This window comes from Panthera leo, chromosome C1 (assembly GCF_018350215.1).
Source record: "Panthera leo isolate Ple1 chromosome C1, P.leo_Ple1_pat1.1, whole genome shotgun sequence".
Lineage (NCBI taxonomy): Eukaryota > Metazoa > Chordata > Mammalia > Carnivora > Felidae > Panthera > Panthera leo.
The window spans coordinates 219,847,501-219,862,763 of NC_056686.1; the positions used below are offsets into that span (position 1 = coordinate 219,847,501).

At 57.2% G+C, this 15,263-nt stretch overlaps 1 protein-coding gene across 6 annotated transcripts in view; it reads right to left on the minus strand.

Annotated features, from left to right (window-relative positions):
- Positions 1 to 15,263, minus strand: part of PASK (PAS domain containing serine/threonine kinase) — a 42,518-nt gene that overhangs the window by 21,653 nt on the left and 5,602 nt on the right. For all 6 annotated transcript variants that reach the window (XR_006205808.1, XR_006205809.1, XM_042950819.1 and 3 more), the window contains exons 3-9: positions 9,510 to 9,675; positions 7,396 to 7,628; positions 6,669 to 6,839; positions 5,865 to 6,005; positions 5,273 to 5,407; positions 3,242 to 3,502; positions 1,251 to 1,443 (exon numbers count right to left, since the gene is read on the minus strand). Coding sequence is in view for 4 of the 6 variants with exons in the window: in XM_042950819.1 (XP_042806753.1) it covers positions 1,251 to 1,443; positions 3,242 to 3,502; positions 5,273 to 5,407; positions 5,865 to 6,005; positions 6,669 to 6,839; positions 7,396 to 7,628; positions 9,510 to 9,648 (1,273 nt within the window). In the remaining 2 variants the exon portion in view is untranslated. The remainder of the gene's footprint in view (positions 1 to 1,250; positions 1,444 to 3,241; positions 3,503 to 5,272; positions 5,408 to 5,864; positions 6,006 to 6,668; positions 6,840 to 7,395; positions 7,629 to 9,509; positions 9,676 to 15,263) is intronic.

The window sequence follows — 15,263 nt, forward strand, 5'->3', positions numbered from 1 at the left end:
CGTGCGTTAGACACACACACGGGAGAGACGGTGGAATGGTGGGAAAGGGAAGACTCGGAACTAGCGACAGAAACTGGAAAAGGGCCGTCTGTGTAGACAGAACGCAGATGCGACGAAGGGAGCCGGCGTGGGAACAGTGGAGACCCCAGCAGAGCCAGCAGCCCGACAAAGCACCTTGTGAAACAAAATGCCACGAGGTCACCTCTAGTGCCTGGAAAGCAACCCTCAGGGCACGCACCCCACTCCCAGCCTCGGGTCCGAGCCACGCGCTGCAGAAACCCCCACTGGGGTTCAGCGCCCAGAACACAGAGCGCTGCCCCACGACACAGCGGCTCCCACGTGGCCCCTCCACCCCCTTGGTGACTGTGTTAAACCCCCGTATGTGAGCGCTCAGACAGCAAGTCGGGCCACAGGCGGCAGCACGGGGACAACGTGTTCCAAGGTACCCTGAGCCTGCCCCGTGCGCACGGCATCACTACCACGCCACCCTCCAAGAGGGCCACGGAGCCCTGGACCCATGCGGCCGCCTGAAGCCTGCCGCTCCCCAGCAGCCCTCTCGTTTCATTTCCGGTGTCCCCTCCCACGGGACGGCAGAGACCAGGGAACGTGAGGACCGCACCCTGTCAGCGGGCAGTGAGGGAGCAGGTACTTGCAGAGCGGGGCCCTGTGGGCTGGGAGCAGAACGGGGCGCAGCTGCTCCTCGCTCCTTGTCAACGGAAAGGTGAGCACTGGGGAGGCTGCCGGGCGGTCTCGTGCTCTGTGGTCCCTGCTCCTGGTGCCCCGAAGCCAGAGAGGAGCCCTGCCAGGGCGGGAGCCGTGCTCCCAGCCTGTCCTCACACACCACGGCACCTAAGATGTTCACGTCTTGGGGACTTGGGATATTTGCTGAAATAATACTAAACGCTAAACTAAAAGTACAGAGGAGAAACACAACGAGCAAATATGCCTAGAACTACTTAACTTAGGGGTCAACGCGATAGGCTACGTTAACACTGTCGTAGGCTATGTGAGGCTCCACAGATCTACTCGTAAAATACCACCCACAAGCTACCCCCGGGACCCTCTCTACGCTCACGGCTGTCAGACTCACGACACGTCCCATCCCCCGGGAACACAGAAGGCCCACGACAGACAGGGTCTCCACGAATGCCCGGCGGCCACTGGCTTACACTCTCCATCCCGCCCAGCACGCCCGTGCCCCCTCCCTCCGAGGTGTAGGGCTGTGTGTGGCTGGGCAGCCACGGACGCACCTGGGAGGAAGCGGCTGGGCCGACCCTTGGCCTCGCCGGCCGGGTCCCAGCCCTGGTGGGGGTCCACAGCACTCCCCCCAGGCTCACTCTGGTTGCCAACGTCCGAGCAGTTGGTCAGGTTTGGCCGTGGTAAGGAACTGTCATATGCGAGCTCCATGTAGTCGTAGAAACCGGGAATCAGAAAAGTGATATTCTAGAAAAGAAACCATGACATTTCAGATGTGTTGAGGACCCACCCTGACCCACGGGGCCGGCGCACCATCCGGTCTGCATACAAAATGAACGCGACGCGAGCACATCTCCGGGCAAGGTGAGCAAAGACCCCAGGTCGTATTCCTTTCAACAGACCCACAAAGCCCCTCTGACACTCAACATGGAGTTCGTGACTTTTCCTCCCTTTTCTTACGAAAAAACAAAATCAACAACTGAAGCTACCAATACCAACACCTCCACGTCTCCCGGGCAGATGTTCGCCCCATGTTTTCCTTAGGCATGAAAGGCACGTGTGCAAATCTCACGTGTGCAAACGTGGCTCTCAGGGAGCGATGGGTGCCCCGGATGAGACAAAGGACAAAGGCCCTGGGGCGCCTCTGCTGTGCTGGCCACCGCCTCAGCATGAGGGTCCCAGGCCCCAGAGCCGCAAGGACACGTGCCCTCTCGGAACCCGTGTGCGCCCCCTACTCACAGCCGTGTGAATCCGGAACACGGTCTAATCCGGAGGCAGGTCCATCCACCCCACACGCGGTCCCTACAAAGACGGGACGCCCTCGATGTTCCTGCGGGAACCCCTGGTCCAGAACTCACACTGACTGTGTTTTCATTAACTTCAAACTAAGCTTACCTTCATTTAACTAAGTTTCAGCTCACTTGCTCCTTAACATTTCTAATTAGAAAACAAAGAGGGACCTGTGTTTGGACCTTGTCACTGGGTCTGAGAATGACAAGAGGGAACAACGTTCCCTTCCTCTGCGGCAGCGCGTGGTGAACAAGGTGCTCCGTGAAGGGCTGCAGGCACCCAAGGGCCGAGCCGGCCGGGCGCACCGGCACAGGGACCACTCGACATCAAAAGCGATGCGTCAGCCGACAGCCTCTCCCTCCCCTGTGACCCTCCTCCCACTGAGCAGAGGGTCCGTGTCCCCTTTCCAGGACCCAGGAGGACCCTGGACCATGTGAGGAGCATGCTGTGGCCGCCTGAGATGCTCACCTGCCCTTGGAGCCCGGCCACCACACGACACACAGGGGCTCTCGACACCAGCCCCAGCCACGGACCCAGGCAGCCCCAGCCACGGACCCAGGGAGCCAGACCCACAGGTAGGCGCGCCTGGGGACGACGCCAGCCCCGGCTGACACTACATCAAAGAGAATAGGCCATCCCGCCGAGCCCAGCCCAAAGGGCCCATCTGTGACCTAAATATGAGATTGTCATGTTTTAGGCACCAAGCTTACAATGGTTTGCAGCAACAGATACAGACTCTCAGCACGGTCTTAGATAGAAACAGGCAGTTGGCATCCCAGCTGGGCCTGGCTCTTGGTGTGTGGAGATTTCCGACTCCCCGTGTTCAAGAAATTCAGAGAAAGCTCCATCCAAGGAAGAAGTTCATGAACACTTTCCTCTGACTCTGACCGCACAACAGACCCCCCAAGATGGCCCCCAGGGCACAGGAGGTGAGACAAGCCCCGAGCTCCACGCGCAGAGAAAATCCCCACAGGTGGGACACACGCTCTGCTCGGGACAGGTCTCAGGGTGACAGCCCCTCCCTCTCCCAGGGCGGCACCTCGAGACAGCCCAGGGGGTCACGGAGGGCTCGGCGCGGGGTCCGGAGAAATGAGTGCAGACAGAGAGCGCGCTGCCCGGCACCCCCCAGGGGCAGCCAGGGGGCCGGCCCAGCAGACAGGGAGGTACGAGGCCTGTGGCAAGCTCAGGTCCTCACTGTGGAAACGGACCAGCCCCCTGCAGGGGCACGCAGGCTGGCCACCCACGCAAGGCCCACCTTGCCCAGGAGCTCCGTCTTCCCGTAACCGAACAGCATCAGGGCAAAGCTGTGGTTGATGCCATAGATGGTCCCGTCGGGCAGGAGGGTGATGAGGCCGCTGATGGTGGAGAACACCCAGACTGACGCCGAGTAACCCGGCTCAGGCACTGCCCTGCCGTCTTCCACCACCTCGCTTCTGGGCTCCGATTTCAGCTTTAAGCTCAGAGGGAAGGTGGTGCCATCTTTGGCTCTCCCGACAGACCTCTGAACCTTGAGATTCTGGAAGGAACACGCACCACTGAGCTGACAGCGGCATCGCACCCAGCCCCGGCTTTGAGTCTTTGCAGCTTGAGAAGCGAACCCACCCGCGTGTGCTGGGGAGCACCCCCAAACATCACACTCCCCACACCGGTCCTCCTTCCCTGAGCTCCCCGCACCCCGCCTTTGCCCCAGGGAAAGCGGAAGCTGGCCAGGAGCTGTGACCGGGGGCGAGGGCACCCCAGCACGGCAGCCGCTCACCACTCCAGAACGGCCCGAGGGCAGCAGACACCAGGGCAGCCGAGACGCGCGAGGGCTGGCGTCTGGGAGGGAGGGCCAGCGTTCCTCCCCGCTCTCCACCTCGGACCGCCAGTATCCCCAGGGTGCCCCCTCTGCGGGCGGCCCCACCCCTCACTCCGTCCCCCATCCTTCGGCCTGAGGGGCAGAGGCTCTCTGCTGTTGCTGACTACTGGGTGGCCACGCCCCATCTGCCTCGGCACGTCCATCACCCACGAGAGCACATCCTTGCTTTACGTTTCCCTTCTTGAAGACTTGGAACGTATCCAGTTTCAAGTAAACCTCGACCAAGGCAGCATCCTCACCAGGGGCTTTGAGAGTGTGCGCCCTTTCAGGTTTCAAGACGAGGCCCAGGCTTTTGTGCCCACCCCTCGCCCTATCCCACCCACCCCTTTGAGGGGCCACCTGGGAGACAGAAGACGTGAAGGGGCCCATGTCGTGGGCACCGCCCTGGACGCAGGAGGGGAGCTTCACTCAGCGGCACTGCACCCTCCACAGGGTCGGGACTCCACACGCCAGGCTCCCTGTGCCAAGGCCGTAGGCCAGGCGCCAGGTCCCAGGGGGCCCCACAAGGAATGAGGGGTGCAGCACCTGTCTCCACTCGCTGCCGGGGAGTCGGGGACTCTAGTTCGAGGCTATTACAAACGTGCCTTCTAGAACATACTTCTCTTGGATGCGTGCCTGCGTTCAGACTGAGCAGGTGCTGACACGCGAGCTCCCAGCGGGGCTGGGCCAACAGGCGCCCCCCACCCCCCGGCCTTGGGGCAGGGGAGAGGACACAGAGACAATAAGGACTAGGGATGGGGGCAGGGGGTTCCCATTGAGCTGGAAAGCTGAAAAATAGCCGATGACTGCTCAGGGGGTTCTTGGCCTGAGGCCAGCCAGAGAACCAGTGAGTGCCTATGGGTGGCCCGAAACCATCTCTGATTTCTTACAGCGGCAGAGGTGACTTAGGCAAAAATCAACCGTCCAGTCTGATCCTGCAGGTCACTGGGGTGTGACGTGAGGTGAACTCACTGTAGTGTGGGTCACCGGTGTGGAGGCTGCACACTACTAGGAAACGGGGCTCCTGGGAACTGGGAGGATTCGGTCGGCATCAGAACCTCCCCCCGACCCCAGACCGCCACTGACCCCAAAGCTGCCGGCCCTCCCCCATCTGACTGCCATCCTGCCTTGAGGGGACACCTGCCATCAGCCTGTTCTCCCTGTCCCTCAAGACCCTAGACCTGTCAGTAAAGAGAGGCAGCGGGCGTTCCCCACCCCAGGCTCCAGGGAGAGGACCGAGGGGACAGGGCAGTCAGTTGGAGAGCCACACGGGCCCTGACCGGGTCAAGGCTTCTGAGCCCAGAGAGCAACAGGGGAACGGGTGCCATCGAGCACAGGTCCCAGCCTGTGTGGCCAGGTCACGGATTCCAGTCTGGGAGATGAACGGTCACCAGCCACTGGATAGACAGACTCCCTGCGGCGGCCAGAGGTCCCCGGGGTCCTTCCTACCTGTGGGACGAGCTCGCCGGGCGGAGGCAGCTGCACAGAAGGGATGAGGTCTGCCATGTGCTGCCCGAGCACCTCCTCCCCGGACGCGTACCCGTACAGGAGAGGGAAGAGACTGTCGCACGACGTTATGGTTCCCTAGGAGGAAATACCAGCATTTTTAAGCCTTGGGATAAAACTCCTGGCACCTCAGCTTCAAGCTCCACCAAACGCCAAGTCTCGAGCTTGAAAGTTCACACCGCGCGGCAGAAGTGTGCGAGGCGCGCACAAACACTCCTGAGGCCCAAATCCCTGACTTCTCGAGATGTTCCGCAGAAGCCGGCACAAACCACACCCACAGCTCACAGCCCAGGGCTGTGTACCCCACACGGTGCGGAAACAGTCCTGTGAGTGGTTCTGATCATATCCCAGTAGTACACGAGGAAACTGAGGCACAGGGAGATTGGATTCCTTGCCCAAGTGCACACAGTGGGGGTGCAGCGGGGCCTCCCACAGGCCCCAAAGGCACACAGCAGGCCACAAGGTGAGCCCGAGCTCCGGGAGCAGCGCCACAGGGTCAAGTTACGCGCAGCTGAGACGCCGCGGGCACACTCACATCGCTCTGGAAAGCGACCCAGGCCGAGACGCGCTCCACGGGCTCCAGCATGACCACACAGCAGAGGCTGCGTTCCCGCTTCACCTTCTTCATCCACACAGAAACTGGAACCTTCTCCCCACTGCGGCTCACGATGTCCACCTGTGGGGACAGACGGGCCTGCACCTGGCCCTCCCTGGACCCCAGGCCCGTGGACGTCTGCGGCCTCTGCTCACCTGCCCCACATCTCGGAAACGAACCAAAGTATAAACAAGGTTTCGGACACTTAACCTAACAGTCTCTGAGCCAACGTTCTATGGGAAGAGAAGGGTTTTTGGCAGCTTCGTTCAACACCGCAGGGGAAGCAGCATCCGTAACTTCTCGAGGAAACAGACACCAATGCGTGGTGAACATGCCAACTTTTTCTTCACGACAGCCAGGTGGCCTTTCAGAAGTAGCGGACCACATCTCACTCCCCTCGGTGCCCGGGGCAAGGGCTCAGCATCTAACATGCAGTTCAGCCCGTCAACTGCCAGCTGATGCGCCACACGGGGAGGACCGAAGCCCCCGGGAAACCTTGCCAGCCCCGCCAACGAACACCGACACACAGAGCTGGAGATTTAGGGGTGGGGACCCTGAGATGAGAGCATCCACGCCGCATCCTGCAGGCCCGCAAACCCGACTGGCCTCCTCCCCCATCAGGTGGTACCGCCCTCACGCCAGCCCAGCTGTCCCCCGCACCAGCACCGACGGGGGGACAGCGGCCGCGGTGGCCGGTGACCGGCCGTGTTTGCACGGCCCCGGCGGCACACGCCGGGCACTCACCACCGTGCCAAACACAACGGCGGCGTGGCCGTCAGCCTCCACATGCTCTTCGCTGAGGGCCTTCACCACGTCAGAATCTGGCTTCAGGAAGAATTGCGTGAGCTTCTGGCCGATCAGGTCATGGCTGCTGTACCCCAGGAGCTGGCAAGCCTTGTCGTTGGCGACCAGGATCTGGGGGTCACGGAGAGGAGAGGGCACGAGCGTCACCGGCGGCACCTCTAACCCCCCGGGAACAGCAGACGAGGCGGCATGGTCCAGCGTCCTCCTCCCAGTGTCCTGCCCTGGCGGTTCACAGCAGTGACGCCTTGGGTCCTCGGGGGCCTTGGCCACAGAGGGGGACACAAGAAATGGCAGCGCCACGACCGGGCGCCTCACGTCATCAAGACTACGTGGACGTGTGGGGACTTAGGCCATACTCCTGCCCACCGAACAATTTCAGTTCTCTGTGCCCCTGAGCGCACTGCTCTCACGCTGGGAATGCGTTCTCACTCTCGGGCGGCCAGTGCCTTAGACAGCACGAGCGCGCGCCTCGCCCCCTCCCTGGGGTCTCCACCTTGGTGAGAGGACTGTTTGGTGTGGTTGAGTCTTGTTTATGTCGCTCCTGCAACTACAGAGGTGAAACCCAACGCTTTTCTGATCGCACTTAACGCAAACGCCTCTGTTTGAGGCCACGGGTGGAACACACGGGCTACACGCTCATGGCAGGGTCACAAACCGAAGCAAATACCTCTGTGGTCTTGGCGTCCACGGTGAAAACAGCCTTGTTCGGGTTGGACACGGGGGCCGGGAGCAGGGGCGTGGACCGCCCCGAAGACAAGCCCCGCAGCAGGGAACAGCAGGACGCGCCCCCCAGGGACCCGGCCGCATCCGACCGCTCCGGTGCGGCCAGGCAGTGCGGCTTGCTCGCGCACATATTCTGGGCAGCCAGCGAGGACAGACAGTAGGAACTCCATCTGCCTTCTGGAAAGAGAAGGAAAGGAAGCCTTAGACCTGCCAGGAGCGCACTCCTCAAACACACCGCTGCACACAGCCCCTGCTCTCAGTTCCTGCCAAAGGCTCCAAGGGCTGGTTTGCACCCCAGGGTGCGTCTCAAACGTCCCCAGAGCCCAACAGAACAACACCCGGGTGTGTCTAGCCATGCGGAGTCGCACCTATGGGGAGCAGGCCCAGCCTCAGCGATTCTGTGTAAACACACTCTGAGGTCCCTTTCCACCCAGCCCCCCAAGGGGTGCCCTCCTGGGTCTGTCCTAACAGCCCTCGATCCCAGAAAGTCTCCCAAATCCAAGAGCTGCCTGGCTGTCCCGGCCCCTTCCTCCCTCCCTCATTCATTGGTCAGGTTCACTCACGACCCCTCCAGAAAACCCCCTCCCGGTAACAGGTCCAGTGGCTCCCAAGATGCTCAACCCCGTGGCCAGTTCTCAGGGCTCACCCACCCCCACCATCAGCAGCCCTGGGCCAGGGGGCAGCTCCCCAGCTCTTAAACCTCTGCCCTTGGCAGAGCTCCCTCCCCCCTCCACCTGCCTGAGCTCTCATCACCCTGGAACCCTGGGGATCAAGCTCACCGCCTCCGCTCCGTCCCAGCCACTCCTTGGTGGCTTTAAATACACTTCACCTAGGAATGTGCTGCGAGGCCCCTGCTTACACCCCTGCCCTGCCTCTCCTTTCCCATCTCAGTAAATGTCAGCTCCATCCTTCAAACAGCTCAAAAACCAGGCAAAGACAAGTCTTCCCCCCTTTCCCCTCCTTAGCTCATGGGCCCACCCCAGACCATTCTAGGAGCCTGGAAACTGCACGGCCCAGAGCCTCGGCCCTCCTCTTCCAGGCTGCCCCAGGCCCGGCCTGATCTCCTTACAGCACCAGACAGGTGCTGTGGCCCCAGCTCCGCCCCCTGCTCCCCAAGCAGACACCCACCCATGCTCCCTCCCAAGGCCGAGGGCGAGGGCGGCTACCTGCCTGCCTCACAGACCTGCCCAGCCCACCCCACAGAACCTCCAGCCCTCACCTGGAGGACCTAGCCTCTGCTCCCCTCTGAACAGCCCCACCCTGTGCCTCCAGGCCAGCATGTGAGCCCTCTTCTTGGGCTCCCACCCTCCTCCTCCGTGGGACTGTTCCTCACCTCCACCTTTCCTCCAGCACCAGCCCTTCTATCAACCTAACAGACTCCCCGTGTCCTAGCCCCCCGGGCTCCAGCCCTTCTACAATCCTAACAGACTCCCTGTGTCCTAGCCCCCCGGGCTCCAGCCCTTCTATCAACCTAACAGACTCCCCGTGTCCTAGCCCCCCGGGCTCCAGCCCTTCTACAATCCTAACAGACTCCCCGTGTCCCAGCCCCGGGCTGCAGGCATGCACCTCTGTCTCCCAAAGCGCCCCCTCCGACAACGAGCCCCTCGGGGGTGTCTGGGCTCTGGAGGCACCAGTTAACTTGGGGAAACATGAGCGAGCGGGTAGCAGGTGCCTCGACCTCCTGCCCCCTCCCCCCACCACACCGGGCACCATCTTCTGCACTGGAAAGCTAGCTGCCCTCAAGCCCGTGTTACTCGTCTGTACCTGGGAAGAAAGCATGAGCCTGCAGCCCAGCAGCTGGTAAATATTTACCGAACTAAAGCCGCAAAACTGTATCTTACTTGCAAGGCAGCCCAGCCCAGGGTCGCGCTCACACACCCTCCGCAGGACAGGCTCATGCCTAAGAATCACGGCGGCGCAGGAGAGGCTTCAGCCAGCACCGCCGCCCGCACACAGAGCGCGTCCTCTCAGCAAGAAGAGAGAGTGGCCAGAGCCCAGAGCGCCCCCTCGCCTGCGTTTTCGACACCGCCACCCACGATGCCCAGAAGGGGCGGGTACCGGAGAGGGCCATCCTGCTCTGGCACAGCTTCGCCAGCCCATTCCTTCTGCTCAGGTGTCTGTGCGCCGAGGACGAGGACCTGCGGGGCTCGGAGGTGGTCCGCACGGCAGGGCTCTCGGCGGGGCCTCCGCCCTCCATCGGGGAGCTGGCAGGCCAGGAGAACAACTGGAAAACAAAGCGAAGGCCATCAGCATCTGCAGCACAAGAAGCAAGAGGCAACTGATCCCCCCACGAGGCTGAGAGCAGCTCAGCCCCACGGCCTCCCCCAGCTTACAACGCGAGCCCAGAAGGACCGAAGTCCTGCTAAAAGAAGTCCTTTGGGAGAAACGCGGGGGAAGAGATGGGAAAGAAAGAAGAAAATGAGGAGAGAGCAGAGCAGGGCAGGAGGGACCTCCAAGGAAGGCCCAGGCTGCAGCGGCACACCGACTACAGATGGCCCCAGGCCAAGGGCGTCCCCGACGACAGGAGCACCTGCCAGCACGTGAGGCTCTGGGTGGCCCCAGCTTTCCCCAAATCCACTGCATCTGACCAGCCACACCCAGAATCATCCATGGGGCTTCCAACAAAATAGCAACGCAAAGCCAACATACAGAGTCTGGAGATGGGCCTGGCGCCAGACATTTGTGTTGTTAACTTCTTATTTTTAAATACTTGCAAGCAGTTGTAAGGAAAGCAAATACAGAAAAATCTCCTGCGTCCTTCACCATTTCCTCCAATGGTGACATCTTGCAGAACCACTGTCTGGAGGTCCAGGCCAGGGTATGCGGAACCTGCTTCCAAGACCCTCGTGGGCCTCTGCCCCCACCACTGCTCCCTCGTGGGCACACACGGGCCCAAGGACTGGCTGAGGGGCTTCCTTTCCAAGGAAGACCAGGCTTCAATAAGCAGGCGGGGGTGCCCCACAGGACGGACCTGCTATGGAAAGGGAAGGCAGTTGCCCCCCCCACCACCACATTGCAGCTCCAAACTCCAAGGAGGCCCCGCCCACCCGTTCTATTCTGGCTTGAAGGCCTTCATGAAGATTCACCACCAGGAGAGGAGGGCAGTGACTTTCATAGTTAACGCCTTTGAGCCCAATCTGTAATTTTGCATACAGTGGTAACAGCATGGCATCTCCCGTATGTTCACGTTCCAGGCCCCTCAGGTGTTAGGGCCCGGCCAATGCTCACCTCAGCTGCCAGCTCCTGAGCACGGTGGGGCAGGGGCCCCCTAGACAGAAAACTGAAGGCCCTCCTACCACCAGCATGGAAGGCTGCTGACATCAAAACATGCCAGCGAGCCACAGAAATGGAGGTCGGGACAGCAGAGGAACAAAAAAGACGACAAAACAATCAATTTCACAAACAGACTGATGTTGTGATTGATGTCGGCACCCGGTGAAGGTCGGTGGGGGGTGAACGCTGCTCCCCGGCCCAGCCCCCTGGCCTGCCAGCATCAGCCCCTTCTGTGCACAATGTGAGCAACGATAATGCACAACTCTCAGCACACTTGTGACGACCCAAGGGTCTCAGCTGCTACCGCGAATTAGAAATGCCTAATAGCCATGAGCTGTCAGTTTGGGAGTTGGCGTAATTAGGGGCAAAGTGGCACCTCTATGACTTGCCATGTACAAAAACTAGTTCCAGGTGAATTTAAAAACAAAACATAAAAGCTCTAGGGAAAAAAAAAAGATGAAGCATACAGTGGCCTGGGTAACGAGCAGGCCCTGTATCCCAGACCAGCTAGAGCTCATTAAGAATGCTGGTGCTGGGGCGCCTGGGTGGCTCAGTCGGTTAAGCGTCCGACTTCGGCTCAGGTCACGATCTCGCGGTCCGTGAGTTCGAGCCCCGCGTCGGGCTCTGTGCTGACTGCTCAGAGCCTGGAGCCCGTTTCAGATTCTGTGTCTCCCTCTCTCTCTGACCCTCCCCCGTTCATGCTCTGTCTCTCTCTGTCTCAAAAATAAATAAATGTTAAAAAAAAAAAAAAAAAAAGAATGCTGGTGCTGCAGCATCTCGGAGCTACCCAGAAAGACACGACCTTTGAAAGATGCACATGAGCTGTACAGAGCTGTAAGCAGGTCACCCTAATGAGGCAGGGGCTCCCCGAAGAGACACCGGGGCCCCGGCCCTAGCTCAGGAGCCTGGGCCCTGGCAAAAGCAATCTTCCTGATTGCTTCCAAGATCAAGAACAAGCAAATACATTCTCTTCCAACAAAAAAGACAGGGAAACAGGTACCTTCGGTGAGAGTCTACAGAACAATCAAACAGATCCAGACCCACAAGAACATCAGATGTTAGAAGTACCCAGGTATATGTTTAAAACGTAAAAGATGTGAGTCAAAAAGTGAGAACAAGAGTTTCTCAAAAATAACTACATACTGAAAGAATCGATTTCAGCATTATACAAATGAAGATGTAATTTAAAAACTTTCCCACAAAGATCTCTAAGCCCAGATGGCTTCACTGGTGAATTCTATCAAACGTTTAAGAAGGAAATAACAATACTATACAAACTCCTCCAGAAATTAAAAACCAGTGGAGCACATCCAGCCCAGTGTTTGAGAGCAGCATTACCCTGATACCAAAACTGGACAAAAACATCGATAGAAAAGAAACCACAGGGACACCTGGGTGGTTCAGTCGGGTGAGTGTCTGACTTTGGCTTAGGTCATGATCTCACGGTCCATGGGTTCAAGCCCCATGTGGGGCTCTGTGCTGACAGCTCAGAGCCTGCAGCCTGCTTTGGATTCTGTGTCTACTTCTCTCTCTGTCCCTCCCTGGCCTGTGTGTACTCGCGCTCTCTCTCTCTCTCTCTCTAAAATAAATAAATATTAAAAAAAAAAAAAAAAAAGAAAGAAAAGGAAAGGAAACCACAGACCAAAAACTCTTGTGAACAAAGATGCAAAAATCCTCAACAAAGTGTTAGCAAATCCACCAGGCAATAGGTAGAAAGGAGAATACGTGACAATCAGGCGGCGTTTATCACAGGAACAAAAGGCCAGTTTAACATTTGGAAATCAGTCCGTGTAATTCATCATATCAACAGGCTAAAAAAGGAAAAAAAAAAAAAAGGAAGAAAAATCACACAATCATATCATATCAACAGATGTTGAAAAAGCATTTGACAAAATCTAACACCCCTTTATGGGAAAAAACACTCAACAGTTAGGAGGTGAGAATGTCCTCTACCTGATCCAGAGCATACATGAAGAACCCATAGCTAGCGATATGCTTGCCTTCCAAGGTCAGGAGCAGGGTAAAAACGTCCATTCTAGCCTCTTCTCCGGCGCTGTCCTGGAGGTCATAGCCAGGACACAATGGCAGAAAAAGAAATAAAAGGCACAGATACTGGAAAGCAGAGCATAAAGCTGTCTCGATTCACAGAGGACATGAGAACATACATAGAAAATCCTAAGGATTCATAAAACTAATAACCTGATTATTTTTAAAGAGGGTGGAGGATGCAGGTTTTCAATGGACACTTCACCAAGGGAGGCACATGAATCACAAAGAAGCACATGAGAAAAACATTCACCATCATTAGTTACCAGGGAAACGCAAGTGAAGCCCTTAAGGAGCTACCATACACAAGCACCAGGCACTAGCACAGACAGGCCCCACCGGTAGGGGCAGCAGGCCAAGCAGGGGCTGTGGGGGGCCAGGGGTGGGAAGGGCAGGGAGGGACTCAGCACAAAGGGGATTCTGAGGGTGACGGAAAGGCCCTCAGACTCAACTGTGGCTGTGACTGTGAGGTTGGGTAAGCCTCCCGACATTCCTGAACTATGTACTTAACATCAGCATGTTTTATTGTCTGTAAACTATCTCAATAAAGTTAATTTTTAATGTCATTGGATGAGTAAGACAGGTAGGTAGTCACAGCTGAAAAGAAAATCCGAGGATTGGAAGATCTATGTGAATAAATAACCCAGAATGCAAGGACATAAAATCATGAGAGAGAAGTTAAGAGATTCAGGCTGAGATGATCTAACTGGAGGGAGAGTGGAGAGGAAGAAGCATCAGAAGAGGTAAGAGCGAGTGAGCTTCAATAACAAAGAAATAAATGTACAGGTCCACACCCCTGAGGGGGGCAACTGGGCCTGCCAGGTATGAAAGATCGACAGGAAGCTGTGCTCACCGGGCGGGTGTGTCTGGGCAGGAATAACCAAACCCATCAAAGGAGCAGGCGGGTGCCCAGCCGCAGGCCTGCGCGGGCCCGAGCCCCGGACCCTTGTCCCAGACCCGTGCCTGCGGGAGGGCCCGTGGCTGGAAGAACCCAGCCACCAGCACACGGGGAGGCCGAAGTGGCTCCACCTCCAGACCAGGACGGTCACAGCAGAGCTGGCCACACGCCAAATGTGCAAAGCGGTGTCCAGGATGTGAAAGACTTAACTTGTCAAAGTCAAAACACTAGGCTTTTAGAAGACAATTAGAAAGACCGTCTGTAAGTTTTGGGCAAGGAGAGTTTTCCTTAACAAGACACAAAAAGCTCTACCTGCAACATAAGATTGAAAATTTAGCATTAAAGTTGAGAACACCTGTTCACGTACATACACACACATATAGACACACACACACACACACACACACACACACACACCAAATGATAGAAATAAACCACAGGTTGGGAGAAGATATTTGCCACACATATCACCAGAAAATATCCAGTATAGTTTAAAAGGTCAATCATTTAAAATTTAAAAAATTCTAGGACACCTGGGTGGCTCAGTCAATTAAGCGTCCGACTTCGGCTCAGGCCATGATCTCATGGTTCCTGAGTTCGAGTCCCAAGTCCGGCTCTGGGCTGACAGCTCAGAGCCTGCTTCAGATTCTGTGTCTCCCTCTCTCTCTGCCCCTCCTCCCCTCTCAAAAATAAACATTTTTTAAAAATTTACGAAATTCTAAAAGACACACCCAGTTCTATAGAAAAATGAAAACAAGGATTTCATTCAACAAGAAGAGGAAGCCCTAATGGCCAATAAACCTATAACAGAAGGTTTAATTTTATAAGCATAATGATGACAATTGTACACCGGCTACATCAGCAAAACGTAATAATTCTAACATAGAGATGCCGTCCTCTGAGAGCACACGACCTGGCTTCATCAACCTTCAAACGCTCCTGTTTTCACAGGTTTAACTCAAATGCCAACCAGAAACACCTGCAAGTCCAGCCCTATGTTTTCAGGATCATTTTTCGGGGTTTTGCCTTTTCCTCTGTACCTGCTCTGAGCAGAAGATACAGGAAGTTGAACCAGAGAGCACCTGACGGTGTCTAAGAGTAATTCCATTGCTGTTGCTAGTTTTGATTTCAGAAGGCATGAGTGCCCCCCTCCACCCCGGACCCCCGAGACCAAACAGAAGCAAGAAGAGATTTGCAGGGAGCTTCTGGGAAAGTACCCTTTGCTCTTACGGGTGAACCTTTGGAAGCAACCATCTTTCTCCCACTAGAACACAGGCTAGGAAGCAAACAGCTCCAACTGGTCCCACCGCTGCTGTACAACCAGGTGCAGAACCGGCCTCAGGGAGAAGCCAACACGATGGAGAGCAAAGCAGAGGATGCCAAGGACGCCATTTTGAGCCACTGGATAAACCCCCCTAAAATCCTCCTGCCTCTGGACTTCAGGGGTGGGGCCAAAAACTACTCAGAGCCTTTCCAAGACCATCTGTGTCTCTCCCCTGGAGGCGTCCTAAAGAATATCTAGGGTGACAGCTGCTGCGATGAGGCGGGGAGGGGGAAGCAAAAGGCACTTCCCAGACCTGAAAGGGCAATAAAGG